General features: G+C 50.0%; 1 protein-coding gene across 5 annotated transcripts in view; it reads left to right on the plus strand.

The window, feature by feature from the left end:
* The window catches only part of Slc6a13 (solute carrier family 6 member 13), a 34,512-nt gene extending 25,300 nt beyond the window's left edge, over positions 1 to 9,212 (plus strand). For 2 of the 5 annotated variants that reach the window (XM_028761060.1, XM_028761062.1), the window contains 8 exons: positions 3,826 to 3,929; positions 4,782 to 4,906; positions 5,902 to 6,014; positions 6,288 to 6,425; positions 7,089 to 7,191; positions 7,546 to 7,646; positions 8,330 to 8,500; positions 8,786 to 9,212. In XM_028761060.1, coding sequence (XP_028616893.1) covers positions 3,826 to 3,929; positions 4,782 to 4,906; positions 5,902 to 6,014; positions 6,288 to 6,425; positions 7,089 to 7,191; positions 7,546 to 7,646; positions 8,330 to 8,500; positions 8,786 to 8,908 — 978 coding nt within the window. In that variant the 3' untranslated portion in view covers positions 8,909 to 9,212. Of the gene's footprint in view, positions 1 to 3,825; positions 3,930 to 4,781; positions 4,907 to 5,901; positions 6,015 to 6,287; positions 6,426 to 7,088; positions 7,192 to 7,297; positions 7,360 to 7,545; positions 7,666 to 8,329; positions 8,501 to 8,785 lie in introns of those variants that run through there. The other 3 variants (XR_003710462.1, XR_003710463.1, XM_028761061.1) reach the window with 3 other exon arrangements.
* The last annotated feature ends 3,229 nt before the right edge of the window (positions 9,213 to 12,441 follow it).

Consider the following 12,441-nt stretch of genomic DNA (forward strand, 5'->3'; position numbering starts at 1 on the left):
GTACAGAATTCCCACTAGGTAACACAAAGACTAAAGGCATCTCTCCCGCCAAGAGCAGAGGCAGAGAGCCAGGGGAGACTGCTGGGTTCCTCTCTCATTTCCGCCTCTCTGCCAGGCTTGCTGTGGGCTGGCTGGATTCCTGCCTTTCCCAGGCTCCGAGGCTCACGCTGAGAATTGGCTCTCAGGAACTCCGCACCTGCTTTGCTCAGGTCATGATCTCTCCCTCACCCCAACCTCTTGTTCTGCTGAACTTTGGCTGATGAATAAGGACAGGGAGTGGGGGGTAGATCATCCGAAGAGCCCCCATGTTGCAATTCTTATGAAGGGGGGTGTTGTAGCCATAGATCAGAACTCGTTCTTTCTTGTGGTGTCATCTATTGTGAGCTTAAGCAGAAGCTGCCCAGATGTGCGATGTGCCTGTATCTTGTCGGACCTGACATGGTTGGATTGTTCCCATCATCAAATGCATCCCGAATCAGGTATTGGCCTCATTTTATAGATGGAGACGTGAAAGCTTAGGAAATCGAAGAGGCTCGTCAAGAAGTAGAAGCTAGTATGTGAGAGGGGTAGGTTTGCTCTTGAATACTCATTTGGAGTCTGCTGCCTTACCCTTCATCTTTGATCTTTCCAGAAAAAAATGTACTTAAAGAAGACTCATGTATCATACCTATAGCTATGCCTATGCCTATACCTATACCTATACCTATACCTATACCTATACCTATACCTATACCTATACCTATACCTATACCTATACCTATACATATATAAGACAGGGACTCATGTAGTCCAGGCTGGCCTGGAACTTGCTCTGTAGTTAAGAATGACCTTGAATTCTTGTTCCTTCTGTCTCTGCCTCCCAAGTGCTGGGATTACAAGGCATGTACCATCAGGACCATCTACAAGCCTATGAGTTATTTGAGTTCTAAGGCCTACTTTTGTATTACTCTAGTGTAGGGAATTAACATTTATTTGTACGTTAAGCATTTTGCATATATTATTTTATTTGTTATTGTACAGATTTTTCTTGTTAGAATGGAATGGCTCAGAGAGGTTACATCAAGCAGCCAGGAATGACTGGAGGTGGGGCTGGAGCCCCGATGTGTTTGACTACAGTTGTTCTGATGTAAGCCATTGCCCTTCTGAGACTAGCAGGCATTTATCCACAATTATGGAGTATAAAGACATCAGCCTTGGATCCGCCAAGTTCCCTCAACTTCTGTCTCCCCCAAAGGCCTCTTTTACCCTCACCTCACCCAGTGTTTTTCATACTCCTTTTTATCTGGGTCAATCTTCTGGCCCAGTGGGAGACACATCAGAGTTTTGTTCTGAAACCTGGGGTGCCTGGAATGATCAGGCAGTGGGTCGCCTGTGGTGGGGAAGAGAACAGCTTGCTCTGTGTGTTCCTGAAGTCCCCCCCTCCCCAACTCCAGCAGGCTCAATGGGCTGCAGCTGCACAAAGTGAAGCCTGCCAAGCTCACAGCTAGAGGGCTCCTGTCAAAGGCCACATCTGACCCTTGATCTAGGACCACTGGCCCTCCTGTGGCAGCTTCTCTGTTCTCATTAACCTCTCTCCTGACATGGCCCTTTCCTCTCCCCTGTCCCCAACCCCTGCTAGGTGAGGCAAACAGCCAAGCCATGGTTTCTCTGAAGATTTCTTCCCAAATCCAAGATCAAAAATATTCATGGTCACAGGATGAAGCCACTGGTTGCCTAAAGGCCATCCCAGTGTCTCTGTAGGGACACAGGGCTGCCCTTGTAACACAGAGCCAACACAATGAGGCATGGGGCAAAAGTCCAAGGCTAGCGAGGCTTGCAGGCTGTGCAGCCATGACCTGAATGTCTATTTGGAAGAAATCAGTTGGCATCATGAGAGCTGTCCCATTACCTCAACCCTCTCACCTCCAGTACAGGGATACCCTCTCTGTCCAGGCTCAATGTCTCTTGCCTCAGTGTTCTGCTCTTTAAGTATCTTGGGACCTATGGAGAATATGGATAGAACAATATGAGTATGGAGAGAATATCTTGTGTATTGTATGGATGCATTGCCTGTCAGTTAAAAAACCTATGGCCTACAGGAAAGGGTAGAATAGAAGGTAGGACATTCGGGAGACAGAAAGAATTCTGGGAGAGAGCCAGGCGCTGGTGAATTGCCCAGGAAGATGTAAAGAGATGGGCGCATAATACCTGAGCACAGGTAACCAGCCACGCGGCAGGACGTAGGTTAGAATGATTGGGTTATTTTAGTTATGATCTAGTCAGAGACGAGCCTAGCTATATGGCCAAGTATTTGTAAATATAGTCTGAGTCTGAGTCTTATTTCTGAGAGGATGGGGCTGGGAGGAAAACCCAGGCCCTAACTTCTACATATGAGAGGCCACTGAACTTCTCTATGATAGCTGGGACAGCTTTTGGAGACCAGAAGATCTGGAACATTTTAAAGGAACAGCCACACATGGGTGACATCACTCCGGATTCCAAAAGTACCGTCACCTGTCCTAGTCTCCTTCAGGCCCTTACTCTGCCCCATTGCAATTTCCCCTCATGGTTATCTGGCGTCTTCTACCTCCTGTGCTGTTGTTGTCTGGTGAGCTCTGTCCCTTCCCCACCCTCTGCTGTTTCGTTCTGCTGCTGGCTTTTTCCTGGAAGGGGTTCTCAGTGAGCAGAGAGGACAGAAGGCTTCAGGCTCTCCCCTGTTCTCTGTCATCTCTCTGTTTGGTCCCCATGCCTGTGGAGACAGAACTATGTAAGAGGAGAGGTAACTGGTCTGCCTCTGCCATCTTCTCTCAAGGACTATATGAGAGTGACCCCGAAGTTGACTCTTAGCAGCACCAGAGAGCTTTGGAAAAGGTATGAGTTCTGGGTTCTCCTCCAGCCTTTGAAATTCAGTCTCAGCTGTGGATGCCACCTGAGGACCTGGAGAGGTTCTGAGGTATCAGCTGCCCTGGGTCCCCTAGATGCCCAAGGTGTAGAGGAAGATGGGCACTTGGATATGACTGAGTGTGATCAGAGAGAGTGGAGAATGGGGTCTGGCTGCAGCAGGGAGAGGAGGATGTGGTTATGCTTAAGGAATTGGGGATGGGCAGGAAGAGGCCAGAGAATCTTGTGTGGGGCCAGAGGGGGCACTGGAGGTTGTTATCTGTGGAAGGAAATGGTGGGAGGTAAGAGTGCTGTAGCCTCTGGAGCCCATCTCCTGCAACCTTGCAAATGGCTTAGCCCTGAGCCTTGATGTTTTTCCTCATTGGGATGTTATTCTAGCTGTTAGATCTAAACCACAACATGCAAGGCCAGGTCAGCCAGCTGAGATAACAGTGACCACCACACTGAGGTTAGGATGGGGGAATTTTTCACTTTCCACTTCATCCTCGTGATCCCCATGAGAGGGGGACTATTCTCCTTCCCTTTAAGACATAGATTATTGTGGAGCAACCTTCATGCTTGAAATGGCTTTGATAGTGTGGACCACATTCCTTGAAATGCCTTCACCATGGGCCACACTGCCATGAAACTAATAGGAGGACATGAGGCAGAGTCAAGGGCTTTGTAGCCATGATTGAAAAACTGATACCCAGCGCTAGGTTTAGAGCATCCTCTCCTCCTCTCCTCCAAGCCTCTGTTAGTTTTTTTTGAATGACCAGCATCTGTTCCATCTTGAGGAATCCCTAAAAAAACCCATTTAGGGAACCGAGGTAGAGAGCCTAGGTGAGCAGTGGGAACAGGTCTGCCACTATCGTTAGCCAGGGGCCTGGGGCATGCCTGTGTTCTCCCATGGAGACATACACGCGGCCTTTTGTATGGTTCAGCTTCCTCCTTTCCCTTGTGTAGGTGTGGATGGATGCGGGCACCCAGATCTTCTTCTCCTTTGCCATCTGTCTGGGATGCCTCACAGCCCTGGGAAGCTACAACAAGTACCACAACAACTGTTACAGGTGACTCTTCTGTTTCTTGTCAAACTAGACCAGGGTGGACCGCACTAGCTGATGCACCGGGTCCATCTGCATCCTACCTTAGTATCCCAGGGGTATGGAAAGATCATATAGGGTGGGCAGAGGATTGCTTTTCAAAAGGTAGGATGGTTGTGATTGGCTGGAAGAGCATATAGGGTTCCTAACCTTCCCTGGCTTATTAAGAGGTTCATGGGTTCAAGAGAACTATTCCAATAAGACTGGGAAGTGGTTATGAATGTCACGCAACGATGACTGTCTTGGTGACAAATGATGTGTGCCCTTACACGTTCTCACCTCACTGTCCCAAGCTACCTCCCAGACCCCCGATCCCTCTCTTGTGCTTAGCTTGTCCATACTCAAGAGTTTAAGCCAGTTTTAATGTTCTCTGAAATACAGCCCAAGATTCTACTGTGCATTTCAAGATCATATCGAGATGTCTTAAGAGTTACTTGTCATTTGTGATTATCTATGTCCAAACCTCAATGGGCTCATACCAGAGTGACCGTATCCCTCTACGTATAGCAGCGGTGTGCCAGGCTGGAGGGGAAGGGGTGCCTGGAACGTTTACTGCTTCCCTTTTCCATGGCATCCTTTCCTCCGGACCGCTGTGGTTATTCCACATACAAATTAGTCAGGGGTTAAACAGGATGGATGAGGGGTGCGCTTTGAACAGTCTGAATTCTGCCAGGAAACCTCACCCTTGGCCTCTGCAACTGTGGGAGAGGCTGTGCTCCTCGGGGTCCCTGCCAGCTCCTGGACAGGAAGGAAGTCCAGGCTCTTGGCAGTGCTTTTCTGACCTGCGGGACGCCTCCTTCTCCCATCTGCCTCCCACAGGGACTGCATCGCCCTTTGCATCCTCAACAGCACCACCAGTTTTGTGGCTGGGTTTGCCATCTTCTCCATCCTGGGCTTCATGTCGCAGGAGCAGGGCGTGCCCATATCTGAGGTTGCTGAATCAGGTGAGTGATCTGTGGAGGATGAGGACAGGTGCACTTTTGGTAACCAGGATCCAGAGGTAACATCGGAAAAGCTTCCAATTTTGGAGCGTTTTGGATTTTCAGACTAGGGGAACCTAACTGTATGGGTCTGCACAAACATTCCTAAATAAAAACAAAAATCTCCTAAACATTTTCAATACAGGGCGTTGAAGCAGTATCTGGTTCATGCTTTGTGGAGAGTGTGTGGCCTGTATCATGTGGGGCAAACCCTGGGAAACTGATACTAATGCTCTCCCGGCTGTTCTAGTGTGAGAACTGTGTCCAAGGTCACAGGGTACCCTTGGCTTTTCGGAGGAAGCTTCCTATGGCTTAACCAAGCTTTGGCAGGAGAATTTGTTCTTGCCACTTGAATCAGCTGAAGAGCAGTTATTTCATAGTAAATGTGTCAATGGATTCTAAAAGTAATTCTAGTTCACTCATGGTGGGTGGGGACAGAAAAGGCTTCTGGGTAGTCAGAGTGAATTGCAGAGCAAATGTAGACCTGAAGGAACATCCTTTTTCACTACAATTGTTAGCACAGTAAAACAACCTACCTTTCCTGCTGCGGTTTACAGCAGCGCCCCTCCCCTGCCCCCAACTCTTACTTTCCTTCAGATCAGCCTCTTGGATTTGTTTGGCCTGCTTCTCCTGGATCTTGTTTTTTAGCTTGAAACCCTTGGCTTGTTTGAGACAGTAGACTTGTGTGTCCACAGCCCTTGTTAGATGCAAAGTTCTTCATTGCTAGGGTCTCCAGGTTCTCTTCTTGACAGTGGTACAGTGGGTGGTGTCTTGGAAACTGGAAACCAAGTAGAAGTTTGGGTGGCTTGTGTCAGAATGTTCTGGTGATGGTAACTTTGTGGGGGGGGGTAGTTTCTTCCAGCTCTGTTATTCCATGGCCCCATTCTGGGAGGCCCTGGAGTTGCAGAGGCCTGGAGTTGGCTCAGGCTCGGGGGTGTGTTCCTCTGCTCCCACTGTAGGCCCTGGCCTGGCATTCATCGCCTACCCTCGGGCTGTGGTGATGTTACCCTTCTCACCGTTGTGGGCCTGCTGTTTCTTCTTCATGGTCGTTCTCCTGGGACTAGATAGCCAGGTATCAGAGGCAGCTGAATGGTTGCAGAGGGCGATGGTTGAGTCTCTACTCCATGAGACCTTGAGTCTCTGGGGACTGGGTGAACGTCAGAGGTAGATGCTTTTCTGGGGACCCAGGGGAGCTTTCAGGGTGGGTCAGTCATACCTACATACAAGGATAACTGCTCTTGGGGACTGGAGAGGGAGGCTGCTGGCTGATAGGAAGCTGGAGCTGGTTGACGGGGCGTGCTGAGGGAGCTTTCTTTCCCCCACTTTCTCTTACCCTCTCATCCAGTTTGTATGTGTAGAAAGCCTGGTGACAGCCCTGGTGGACATGTACCCCCGGGTTTTCCGTAAGAAGAACCGGAGGGAGATACTCATCCTTATTGTGTCCGTCATCTCTTTCTTCATTGGACTCATCATGCTCACAGAGGTGAGAGTCTGGGAGCTGGATGGGGGCCGGGTTGTCAGCCAAACAGACAATGACACACGCTGGGAAGCGCCACAAGACGTGCCTAAGGGATTGGGGGCACTGGGACTCTCTCTCTAGGACTCTTGGTGAGATCCTGTGCTTTCCCAGGAGTGACCTCAAAGGGAAAGTGACCCCTTGGGGATGGGTGGTCTTCTGTCAGTGTCACACTGGAGAAGACAGGTGCCAGAACCAGACACCTTGAGACACCCAGTGGTGACTGCCCTGATCCCTCTTTAAAACACTGTATACATTGTCTGGAGCTTTGGGGTCTAACCCTAAATAGTCTCAGGGACAACAATGACAATACCATTGGATTGTATACCAATATCTTGGATGGTCTCTATCTTCTATCCCAAAACAATGATTAAAAGCAAGTACAAAGAAACAAAACAAAACAAAACAACCTCCCCCCACCCCCACCACCACACCACAAAGCCCTGCCTAGGATTTTCTGCCTTAATCTGCTCAGGGCTTCAGTGTAAAGCTTTCTTGTCTTACATTACTGTCTGTGAGCCTCACCACCTCTGCCCTGCTATGAGGCTGCAGGGTCATAGGGGCCATAGGGATCAGAGGAGTCATAGGGGCTGGCCCTTCTGCTTCCTCCAATAATCATTTCCCATGCAGGGCGGCATGTACGTGTTTCAGCTCTTTGACTACTATGCAGCCAGTGGCATGTGCCTTCTCTTCGTGGCCATCTTTGAGTCCCTCTGTGTGGCTTGGGTTTACGGTGAGTGGCTTCTGCCCTGGGCCCAGAGCCTAACACACTCTTCCATGCCAGGACTCTCAGACCAAAGTGAGACATTTGCTGCTGACTCCTGCCTTTCTTGTCACAGCTGTATCTAATGCACCTAGAGAGTCCACCTCCTGTTCTGTCCGAAGGTTTTTAACAGCCACGGTATTGTCTTACCTCGATGTTGTGTGTGCCAGTGAATCCTAGTTGACTTCTTTCTCCCAGTCACGGTTTCAAAAGGCAACTATGTCTCTTGTCTGTTTGTCCATACCCATCCTAGTCTGTTTGGTCCCATTTTGATCTCTCACAGCCTGAAGCTTGTCTTCTGTCCTTTTTTCTTCTCCTTGACAGGAGCCAGCCGCTTCTATGACAACATTGAGGATATGATTGGGTACAAGCCATGGCCTCTTATCAAATATTGTTGGCTCTTTTTCACGCCAGCTGTGTGCCTGGTAACAGAACTCTCAAGGGGTAAAAGCAGGGTGCTGGGTGAGGGGAATTGTGGTTGCAGGAGAGTGGAGGCCCATAGCTCCTTAGGCCTTGGACATCACCTTAGATTTTCATTCGTTCTCTCATTGGATAAGAGAGGAAGATGAATTCTTCCTTTCCCTTTCACAGAGGGATTAGTCCAGGCTCAGGTCACTGTCAGAGGAGTTGACCAATGGTATAGCGTGAAGCTGATTTCCTAGACAGGACTGGAACACAATGTTAAGCTGCTCAGAATCGTGCCTGTGAGCACATACGCACGTGCCATCTCAGCATCTCAGGGGAGAAATGTCAGCTTTACACCCACTTTACAGACACACAGGCTCAAGAGGTGAAATACTCAGGCCAGCTAGGATGTTTCAGAGAGTTGGGACTCTTGGTGCAGGAGATGGTACACAATTAAGTCCTAACTAGAGTGACTGAGGAGTGGGACCCAAGAGCCCTTCCTGCAGTGACAGAGGGTGTACACTGGACATGCTACCCAAGGAGTGGATTTTGAGCAGAATGTGGGCGGAGCTTGGAGACTGACTGACCTAGATAAGCTTCATGGCCTGCTGGGAGAACAGACCCTACCAGGCAGCTGTGGGGGGTGGGATGGCCAAAGCACAGGGCTCCGACACCAACCTCTTCCTCTTCTGTCTTACTGCAGGCAACCTTCCTGTTCTCCGTGATTAAATATACACCACTGACCTACAACAAGAAGTACACATACCCATGGTGGGGGGATGCCCTGGGCTGGCTCCTAGCGCTGTCCTCCATGGTCTGCATTCCTGCCTGGAGCATCTACAAGCTTAGGACTCTCAAGGGCCCACTCAGAGAGGTAGGAGGGAAGCAGCGGGGGATAGGAACCTCACCGGATGGCAGGTGGGTTGCTTCCAATGGGATCTGGAGTACAAAGGGACCACCCAGCCTGTTGTGGGTGACAGGGATCCAGAGGAAGAGTACTTGAGGGTCTTAAAAAGGCACACAGGATAACTGTAAGACCCAAGCCGTGACTGTGGGGGTTGGCAGCTGGGAGCAGGCTATAGCGGAGAAGGCAGACAGACATTTGTAATGAGGAACATTGGCAGGCACCCATCCCTTACAATGACAACTGTGCTTTCAGAGACTCCGCCAGCTCGTGTGCCCAGCTGAAGACCTTCCCCAGAAGAACCAATCAGAGCCGACTGCTCCAGCTACACCGATGACGTCCCTTCTCAGGCTCACAGAACTGGAGTCTAACTGCTAGGGCCACAGCCTTTGACACAGCTGTGAGCCTGGCTGTGGAGATAGCTGTAGATGCAGAGGGCAGAACCACCCCTCTGTGCTGGGGCAGAAAGACAAAAAGGCGTACTTGGGACCCACCTTCTGAACTGGGTACCTTCTATCTTGATGCCCATATTCCAGGGTGGTCCACACATTGTGACACACCCAAATCAATAACACCCCTTTGAGGCAGCTTGGGAAGCCCAGGGAGGGCTGGGGAGGTGACAGCCTGGCTTGTCGCTGGGTCCTCTTCCTTCCATGCCATTAAATCCTACTTCCTCCCACAACTGCTTGTCAGCATGCCTGGTTTCTGTCCTCTGTTCGTACCTTGTCCCCTGTTCATTATGACACTGTGGCTCTAGGGACCTGCCTACCCCCAGCAGTCCTTTCTTCCCAAGTCCTTATGAATCACACAGCAGGTATAACTGCTGTGGGGAGGGAAGGCAGATGGTGGGGCCAGGCCATTGTCCTCCATAACACATTTGGATTGAAGGAAGCTGGCCTTCTCTCTCCACACTTCCCTAGAGTGTCATGTGTAGTCCTGTGTGGTCCCACTCCCACTTTCCACCGCTGTTCCACCCTCCTCTCCCCTGTCCTTATCATGGGATTAAAAAAGGGAGATGGAGGGAAGGACAAGGGGACCAGGTGCTGGTTACAAGAAGGAAGAAGACAGACTGCCTACAGTTTCATTCTGTTCACATGGCCCCTGCTATGTCCCTGCTTGTCAACACTGTCCCCGTGTGCATCCATGGGCTGATGCAGGGGGAGGAGCTGATGCTGGGTGAGAGAGGGTTGCCAGCAAGGCTTTTGCAGGCCAGAGGGGGCCTTACAGAAGAGGTCCTGCCCAGACACTGCCAGCAGAGGGACTCCTCAGACAGTTTCATCCTCAGCTAGCAAGAGGTTCAGACACGGGGTACCGTCACTTCCAGATGTGACCACAAGAGGGAGGACTGTCATGTCCTCAGTCCTGAGTGTCAGGTCTGAGCTTCAGCGATGAACCAACAACCCTTAAGGGCTAGTTTTCAAGAGACCCAGGCTGGAGGTCCACAAAGCTCTAGGATGTTGTCTGGAGGTCAAAGCAAGGCCCCAGGCAGGCCTTAACAACCAGCCTCTAAGGGGGTGGGAAGAAACTCCAGTTGCTATTGTGTGTTGTGGAAGTGGATGAAACGTGATTCTCTCCCCATCGATCGTAAGGTCTAACTGAGTCCCTGAAGGTTCACTGGGCTTCCTCTGCTGCTGCCAGACTTGACTAAGTGTCCTATGACTCTCTGAGCTGTTCAGGCTCCGCCCCTGCCCCAAGGTTTTTTTTTTCCCAGCTTGTGACATGTCAGTTTTCAAGGGAAATGTTTTGAAATCTTTGCTAGTTTCCCAGTTTCTGTCTCGTGTTGGAAGAGTCTGTAGAAATCAGGGACAGTGGCCCTCCTGACTCTGTGGAGGCCTTGACTCTTTTTCCTAGGTGACTGACTCCATGGATACAGAGTCAGTCACGGTCCTGCTGGTTTAATGTTTCCAAACCCAGGATTCCACACACCTCACACCCTCACCCACCTGACCATGTTTCTAGAACACCTATGGCTACAGGGTTATGCTGCACTTAACTACAAACATGAGCAGAAGCCGAATTCAACCCATTTCTTTTATTTCTTAATACAGAGTCTCACTATTAGCTTTGGCTGGCCCCAAGCTTGCCTTGTAGAGCAGGATAGCCACTTGCCTCTGCATCTTTAGCTCTGGGATTAAAGGTGTGCACCAAGGTGTCTATGTGTGTCTGTGTCAGTTTCCTTGACAAATGAACAATAAAGGGTTTTGAGAGGGAGTCACTGAGGATGGAGGGAACCTGGGCAGGCAGTTCTGAGTATATGCCCTCTGTCTCTCTGTCTACACATTTAGTCAGAGTTTTACAAGTACACTGAGGAAATGAGGTGGCTCATTGACAGTCATGTGAGCCCTACTTATAAGAGTCCCAAACGGTCATCTGCAGTGTGAAAACCACGTGTGTGTGCTTCTCTGACTTGTGTCCACCTCGTGGACTGTCTTGGTAGAAACTCCTTGGAATTCACACTCACTTTTCAGATGTGGCTAACACCATGCACCCCGCCCACACAGTTCTATTACAGGGAGCAAGTGAACTCAGGGCCCAGGCGTTCTTTCAGTCCGGTTTTGGGGACAAGCGTGGGAGATAAATGCTGACTGACAGGCGGAGAAGATGGAGATTGGGGAGACGTGGTTGGTGTCATCAGAGTTGGCCAACAGTGTTTTGATTTTGCTTTGTTTTGTTTTGAGACAGCAGCCCAGTCTTAGCTCAGGGTGGCCTTGAACTCACAGAGATCCTTTTGCCCCCAATTCCCAAATGTTGAGATTATAGATGTGTGTGGCTAAGTCTAGCAACAGAGTTGGGGAGCTATGGTACTTGAGTTTGGCTTTGACTGAGGAAGGGGCAGAGGTGAGGTGAAGGGTTGAGGAGAACTGTGTCCCTATCTGGAGGGGCAGAGGCTGGATCCTGCAGTTCCCCAAAGAAGAAAGCAAGACTGGAAGGGGAGGCCACACAGAGAAGTCAGGTCGGCAGGCGAGCATTAGGGGAGATAATCTCTGAGTGCAGAAGGCAGAAGCATAGGGACTACTGGTTCCTGAGAAGATGCTCATGGCATCAGAGAGGCACGTACTAAGCCCTGAGCCCACTAGGCTGCCTGGAGACCTCAGCTGCCCAAGGCTCAGACTCAGGCAAAGTCTCCCAGCCCCGGCCATCCTTAGGCAGTGTACACCTATGTGTAGGTCACCTGGGAAAGTTTCTCAATAGAAGCTTATAGTCTACTTTGGATCTCAACTCTCACATTCGATAACAGGCAAACTAAACCTCTCATCCCCAGTTTTCTTCTCTAAAACTACTGCTAAAACTCCTGCTTACCCCATAGCATCACCAGACTCCAGCAGAACGGGCACCCAGGAAGCACTCTGGGTAAACACTTTCATTTATTGTGGCTGCACCTCAACAGTGGCTCTCCTCATAGCAAAAAAGCCCAGGAGGTGTCCAGGACAGCCTACCACCCCTTAGCCTCAGGAAGAAAGATGTATATTTATTGAGCTAAGTGAATTTGCTCGGAAGTGAAGAAGAAGTAGCCCCAAATAGCTCGTGTCCCAATGGTCCTGGGGCTGGGACCCTTCAGTCCCTGGTTCTGAGAGAGCAGCATATGCTGTCCTAGCAAAGAGATGAATATGACTGTTTCTCCTGCAGTGGTAGTTGTCTCTTTCTCTCTTTCCTTTCTTCTCTCTGTACCCATCCACACATCCATCCAATACAGGCCATCGGTCTGCTCGGAGGCAGCACTATTTTAAATGCTAAAATGGCAGCAGGGAATCATGAGATGAGACTCCCGCTTGTTAACTGTTCATGACCTTAGAAAGGAGCATAAGCCCTCGGAACTGAGAGGCACAGGTTCCAATCTCGGCTTCTTCATTTCTGCAAGTGGTCACAAGATGAATTGTTTTGCTTCTATTCACCCCAGAATTCTTCTCAGG

Source organism: Grammomys surdaster, unplaced genomic scaffold (assembly GCF_004785775.1).
Source record: "Grammomys surdaster isolate TR1022 unplaced genomic scaffold, NIH_TR_1.0 126660, whole genome shotgun sequence".
NCBI classification, from domain to species: domain Eukaryota; kingdom Metazoa; phylum Chordata; class Mammalia; order Rodentia; family Muridae; genus Grammomys; species Grammomys surdaster.